Source organism: Pseudophryne corroboree, chromosome 11, assembly GCF_028390025.1.
Source record: "Pseudophryne corroboree isolate aPseCor3 chromosome 11, aPseCor3.hap2, whole genome shotgun sequence".
Lineage (NCBI taxonomy): Eukaryota > Metazoa > Chordata > Amphibia > Anura > Myobatrachidae > Pseudophryne > Pseudophryne corroboree.
In genome coordinates, this window is record NC_086454.1 from 171138629 (window position 1) to 171144628 (window position 6000).

Consider the following 6000-nt stretch of genomic DNA (forward strand, 5'->3'; position numbering starts at 1 on the left):
GAGTGCAATGGCAACCAGGGGATATTTTAGTTACGGCTGATGTGGGGTCTCTGTATTCCATAATAGAGCATGAAAAGGGAATACAAGCTGTAAGAAATTCCCTGATCAAAGAGAAAACAGATGACCTTTTAAAGGATTTTATTTTGGAAAGCATAGATTTCATTTTGAAAAATAATCACTTTTTTCTTTAAAGATATGCACTACCTACAGCGCCTTGGGACGGCAATGGGTACGAGATTCGCCCCCAGTTTCGCCAATATATTCATGGATGCGTGGGAGGAGCAATATGCGTGGAGCGAGCTGGGGGCGGCTCTCGTACTCTACCAAAGATATATAGATGATATTGTCTTTGTTTGGAGGGGTGGAGAAGATCTACTTTCCAAGTTTCAAGATAAATTAAATGCTAATGATTATGGGGTAGTATTGACATATGTACAAAGTGAATCTGATATCAATTTCTTGGATTTAACAGTATATATCAAAGATCTGACCATATGCACCCAGAATTATATTACACCAACTGATAGTAATTCTTATATAAGAAAAGATAGCAACCACCATCCCAGTTGGTTGAAAGGGGTGCCGGGCAGTCAATTCCGGCGTTTGAAGCGAAACTGTACAGAAAGGATGGTTACAAACAGCAAGCTGAAGTAATGAAAGATCAATTTGTACAGAAGGGATACGATGCAACTATGTTGCAAAATACATTGGAAAGTATAGAAGAGATAGACAGAGAAGAATTGCTGCAACCTACAGTAGAAAGAAAGAGAGAGGGGAAGATTTTTCCATTTCCTTTGTAACAAAATATAATTCAGAATATAAATGCATCGAGAGAGTGCTTCAAAAGCATTGGGGAATATTGATGAGTGATGATATTTTAAGACCAATACTCCCAGTAAAGCCAAAGGTAATATATAAGAGAGCCCCAAATCTAAATTTTTTTTTAGTGAATAGCGCAATAGCCCCAGCTCCCACAATGATGACAAGAACCAAATCTAAAGGTTTTTTCAGATGCGGGATGTGTGGAGCCTGTAAGAACATTAAGGGGACGGAGGGAAGTAAAATAGAGACCTTCAAATCAACTGTAACCAACAAAAATTATAAAATAAATCAATTCATGACATGTGAAACAAATAATGTAGTCTATTTAATACAGTGCGTTTGTATGAAACAGTACGTGGGAAGAACAAGTAGAGCTTTCAAAATTAGGATGAGAGAGCATATGAACAACATTAAAATAGGATTTGATAAGCACTGTCTGTCAGCACATTGTAAGGAGAAACATAAATGTTCTCTTAACAGTATAATTAATTTCAAAGCGATAGAACAGATGAAGGGCAGCTGGAGAAAAAATGATGTCGCCGCATCTCTGGCAAGAGCAGAGATGCGGTGGATTTATGAATTAAAAACGTTACAACCAGATGGCTTGAATGGTGAGTTCGAGATGAAGTGGTTTCTCTAAAGAAGCACCTACATGAACACTATGAAATCCTTGCACACATATGAAGGAAAGACAATGATTCATATATACCCTGTGTAGAGGTTTTATTCCATGCACAAAATGCCTATCCTGATTAGGGAGGGGGCTAAAAGAGAGAGGATGCAGGGGTCATTAAAATTCGGGAACATAGATGAAGGGCCCGAGAAGCTGCATAATCAGGTGTGCAAATGGAAAAACAATCATTATAAAGTTGTTTGATGTATGAAGTATATAGTAGAAACTATTTTTTTTTTTTATAAGGTGTGTGTAGTAGAAAGTAGATCTTTGGAGGATTTGTTTCAGTCCGTATATTTTATATTGTAATTCCCTCTGTAAAGGGAATATGTCTTTAAAATGCCCAGGAACATGGATGAAATGCCTTGAATCTGTATGATCTTATGTGTAATTGGCCACCGGATCTCCAGGATACTGCATAAATAGTGACCGGACCGAAATCACTTATGCCTTGACAAAGACCCGTTTGGAGAGTAGAAACGCGTCGGCGGCTAATGAGTGATTTCGGTCATTGTTTTATGAGAGGAGTGAGCCGGGAGCAGGAGCCGCGGTGATACAGCTAACTACAGCGGTTAATACTCTCACGTCAGGACGGAGCTCGGTGGGACGACAAGTAGGGAAGGTAACCCGTGATTGCAAAGAACGCCTGGTAGCTAAAGCCAGATAGAGGGGGAGTACCTACACGGCAAAACGCTGGTGTCCTGGAGGTCCGGTGAGATCTAAAGTTTATAACCGAACTGTAATTGCCTATTACTGCCTGCAAACTGGAGAGATTTTTAGATGTTCTTAATAGTGGATTATAAATAAAACTTTTAACTTTCTTTGGATCTGGAGAGACCGGATTGTGCCTTTTTCTGGAATTCAAACATAAAGTGAATTGTGTTTAAAACTGTGAGACTTTCCTTACGGGAGTTCCCTCTGGAGGACAGTGTGGAATTTGAATATATTGTGTCTGGAAATTATATATAAAATTAAGAAGTACCAGGCCTGATACAATAGAATCATTTTAATGAATCTGTCTCATGGAAAGTTCCCTGGTGTCATAATGTGGAGTTGATTTTAACGGCGCTGTGAAAATTTTCAAAGATTTTTTCTGTGTGGAATATTCTGTATATGACGTTTGAAGAAAAAAGAATAACATATTATATATAAATGAATTACGCTACCCCTTCCTAAGTGCCCATCAATGTAATTTAAAGGGGATTATCATTATATTATCAAGGTTTTGTCATTTCTAATGCCAAAATGGTTTTAAAGCCTTATTAACAAAGAAGCTGAGCAATACTGAGGTTCCCGGTGACACTGGCTGGAAGATGCAAACCACAATGTACTGCATCTCCTGCCAGTTGTGGCCATTCTGTGCATGCGTTACCTGGCATAACATGGTGGCAGTGGCACTATAATAAATTATAGATAATGGTTCATTTGACCTACTGTAGCAAACTTTGTAAAATGTCCACTTTGTTTCCTCACAGGACATAACCTGTATATCATTTCTCCTCTTTTATATATAATTATAATATAATTTCTCCCCAATTTCTTTTATTTCCATCTATGACGGCCCTTAAAGTGTGTAGGTAAGGAATGTTTCTCTCTCTCCATTCAATAGGGTTGGCAATATTAAGCAAAACATTTTTTTAATGTTCTTTTGTTCTTTACTACAGACCTTTGAGGCTAATTCAGATGTGATTGTTCTTGCTGCTGCTATATTTTGCCATACACAATTGTAATTATATGCAACTATGTGTAGAGCTAACCTGAGCATAGGGACGCCAACTGCTGTCACATCATTTCTATCCAACGCTGTATAATTGCTGATACATCGGTGCCATAGTCGCAAATCAGGTCATGTCGCAGAGTCTGAGTGCATCTGTAGACACGCAGGCTGAGCTGCTCTCCCGGGACACGGAGGGTTCTCCAGTAGCAAATAAGATCGCAACTGCTAATTTCTGCATACTCAGAAAACACCATCTGATCGGCCATGACATGCTGCGTGTGCCCGACCATCCCCAAATGCGGTCGTCCTGTCACTCACTTTGCAACTAATTCCTTGGTGCGACCACAATCACATTTCACACGCTGTGCGTGTGCACTGCGGCTCAGAAGCATGCGCAGTAAGAAAGCATCAGCCGATTTGCCTGCAATAGCCGCTTTACGACCATATCTGAATTAGGCCCCTTGAGTATAATAAATTACCCTTTTTGTACCAGTTGCCTGCAATTTTGGAAAATATCGGCCACCTCTGCATCATCCACAAAAATCTAACATACATGCCTTATGCATATCCAGTCCTCATCCCATTCTGCACTATTCAATATACTGACTACAGTATATGAGAGGTGTTCTTAATGTAAAAGATGATTTTACTTCCTGCAAAAATGTATGCACATAGTAATACGTTTCTCGTTATAGACCTGACACTGGAAACTTCCACACTGTTGGGGTGAGCAAAATAGAACAACAAGCAGCAGGAAGTCATTTGTTTTACTTTGCTACAGCAATGATCCAGCTCACCGCTAAATACTGTAGCTGCCTTTACAGTTGCAGATAAGTAAAAATGCTTTCCAAACAAAACCACAACATAGTTTCATATCATCTTATTGTCAGTTGAAGAATATTATAATAGGGATGTATTAATATCCCCGCTGTCGGGATCCCAGCGTTCACGATCCCGATGCCGGAATCCCGACATCTGAGAATGCTGACAGCCTTTCCAGGGCTATTCCCACTCGTGGGTATCCACGACACCCATAGAGTGGGAATAAAACCTGTGACGAACACAGCGAGCCAGCATGCCCACAGCGTGGTCAGCGCAGGGAGCCCACAAGGGGCTTCATATCGCTCGCCCCACTGTCGGCATTCTGGCCGGCAGGATGTTGCTGTCAGGCTAATGATAGCCGTCATCCCATTTTTTATCCAACCTTTATAATAAACTGATTGGATTGCTCTTTCAAAGTTTCTCTAAGTTTCAGAATAATAGCTCTCCCAGGCTGTTTTTCTAGGGCAGAGGTTCCCAAACTGTGTGCCGTGGCTCCCTGGGGTGCCTCGGGACACTTGCAGGGGTGCCCTGGGTTGGTGGTCCAGGACCAATTCAAATTATTCATGGTCAATATAATAGGCAAAACCAGTGCTGGCGGCTGCCAGTCATTAAATATGTGGCCAAACAGAAGCAAATCTTGTCCCTCACCACACAACTGCCCTAAGGATGACATATAAACGCGATCTACTTAATGTAATATTTCTTTCTAAATTTTTCAATAAGAAATTTTTGGCCTAGGGGTGCCGTGAAAAAAATTCTGATATTCTAGGGCGCCATGATTCAAAAAAGTTTGGAAACCACTGTTCTAGTGACAAGGGAACAATAGTCTCAGGGAAGCTGAAATATAGACGTTTTACAGTAAATGTGATCAGGGTGTCTGTGTACTTACCTTCTTGATCTGTGTAGCTCTTATTAAATTCCTTAATAAAATTCTGAAATGCTGCCTGTAAAGAAATGACTTAATTAAAGTAAATTATAGATATGCACACACTTATAGACATAGCAATTTGGTAATTATTCAGTAAATATTGTTATCACACACTGGCAAGGAAGGAAGGGAAAATGACCAGTTATAGTAGACAGGGTAAGAGAAAACACAAGAGAGAGAGAAAACACAAGGGTGAGGACAATCACCAATTCTGAGCTTCCTAAGGCCATGTGTGGGAAAATGACCATCAGGACAGAAAGAGAGCACAGGAGAGACATCTCAAACAAGAAGCACTACTGTATACTGCAGAATGGACTGGTTCCATGAAGAAAAGAACTTTTATAGTAGTTAGTAAATGTCTAAATAACCATTTTTTGCCACGAAAAAGGAAACATGACTAAATATAAAATGTGTGAAGATGACGTCAGATATCAGTGGTGAACAGCAAAACCTGAAACATGATGTCCAGAGGACAATTTTTTTACCCAACTCTGGCTCTTTGAATTAACATTTCTGTAGATGGTAAAGATAAACACAAAGGCTAATTATAGACGAAGTTCCCTAAAATTGTGTTCAAATTATAAATTTATTTGCAAGCATTCACGATCAACATTTCTGCAGAACTAGGGTGAGCTCTGGCTAGGATATTTTATAAAATGATCTAATTTGAGATGTACGGCTGGCACTTTTCGTGTTTTGTGTTTTGGTGTTGGTTCTAATTCCACTTTCGTGTTTTGGTTTTGGCTTGGTTTTGCCAAAACCACCCTTTAGTGTTTTAGTTTTGGTTTTGGTTCTGGATGATTTTGAAAAAAACATAAAAATGGCTAAAATCACAGAATTTGGGGGTAATTTTGATCCTACAGTATTGTTAACCTCAATAACATTAATTTCCACTCATTTTCAGTCTATTCTGAACACCTCACACCTCACATTATTGTTTTTAGGCCAAAAGGTTGCACCAAGGTGGCTGTATGACTAGGCTAAACGACAAAAGTGTGTGGCACAAACACCTGGCCTATCTAGGAGTGGCACTGCAAT

General features: G+C 39.7%; 1 protein-coding gene across 1 annotated transcript in view; it reads right to left on the reverse strand.

Annotated features, from left to right (window-relative positions):
• The window catches only part of LOC134970066 (cathepsin W-like), a 224942-nt gene extending 219684 nt beyond the window's left edge, over positions 1 to 5258 (reverse strand). Inside the window, exons 1-2 of the mRNA XM_063946161.1 lie at positions 5169 to 5258; positions 4924 to 4978 (exon numbers count right to left, since the gene is read on the reverse strand). Coding sequence (XP_063802231.1) covers positions 4924 to 4978; positions 5169 to 5240 — 127 coding nt within the window. The 5' untranslated portion in view covers positions 5241 to 5258. The remainder of the gene's footprint in view (positions 1 to 4923; positions 4979 to 5168) is intronic.
• Between the last annotated feature and the right edge of the window lie 742 nt (positions 5259 to 6000).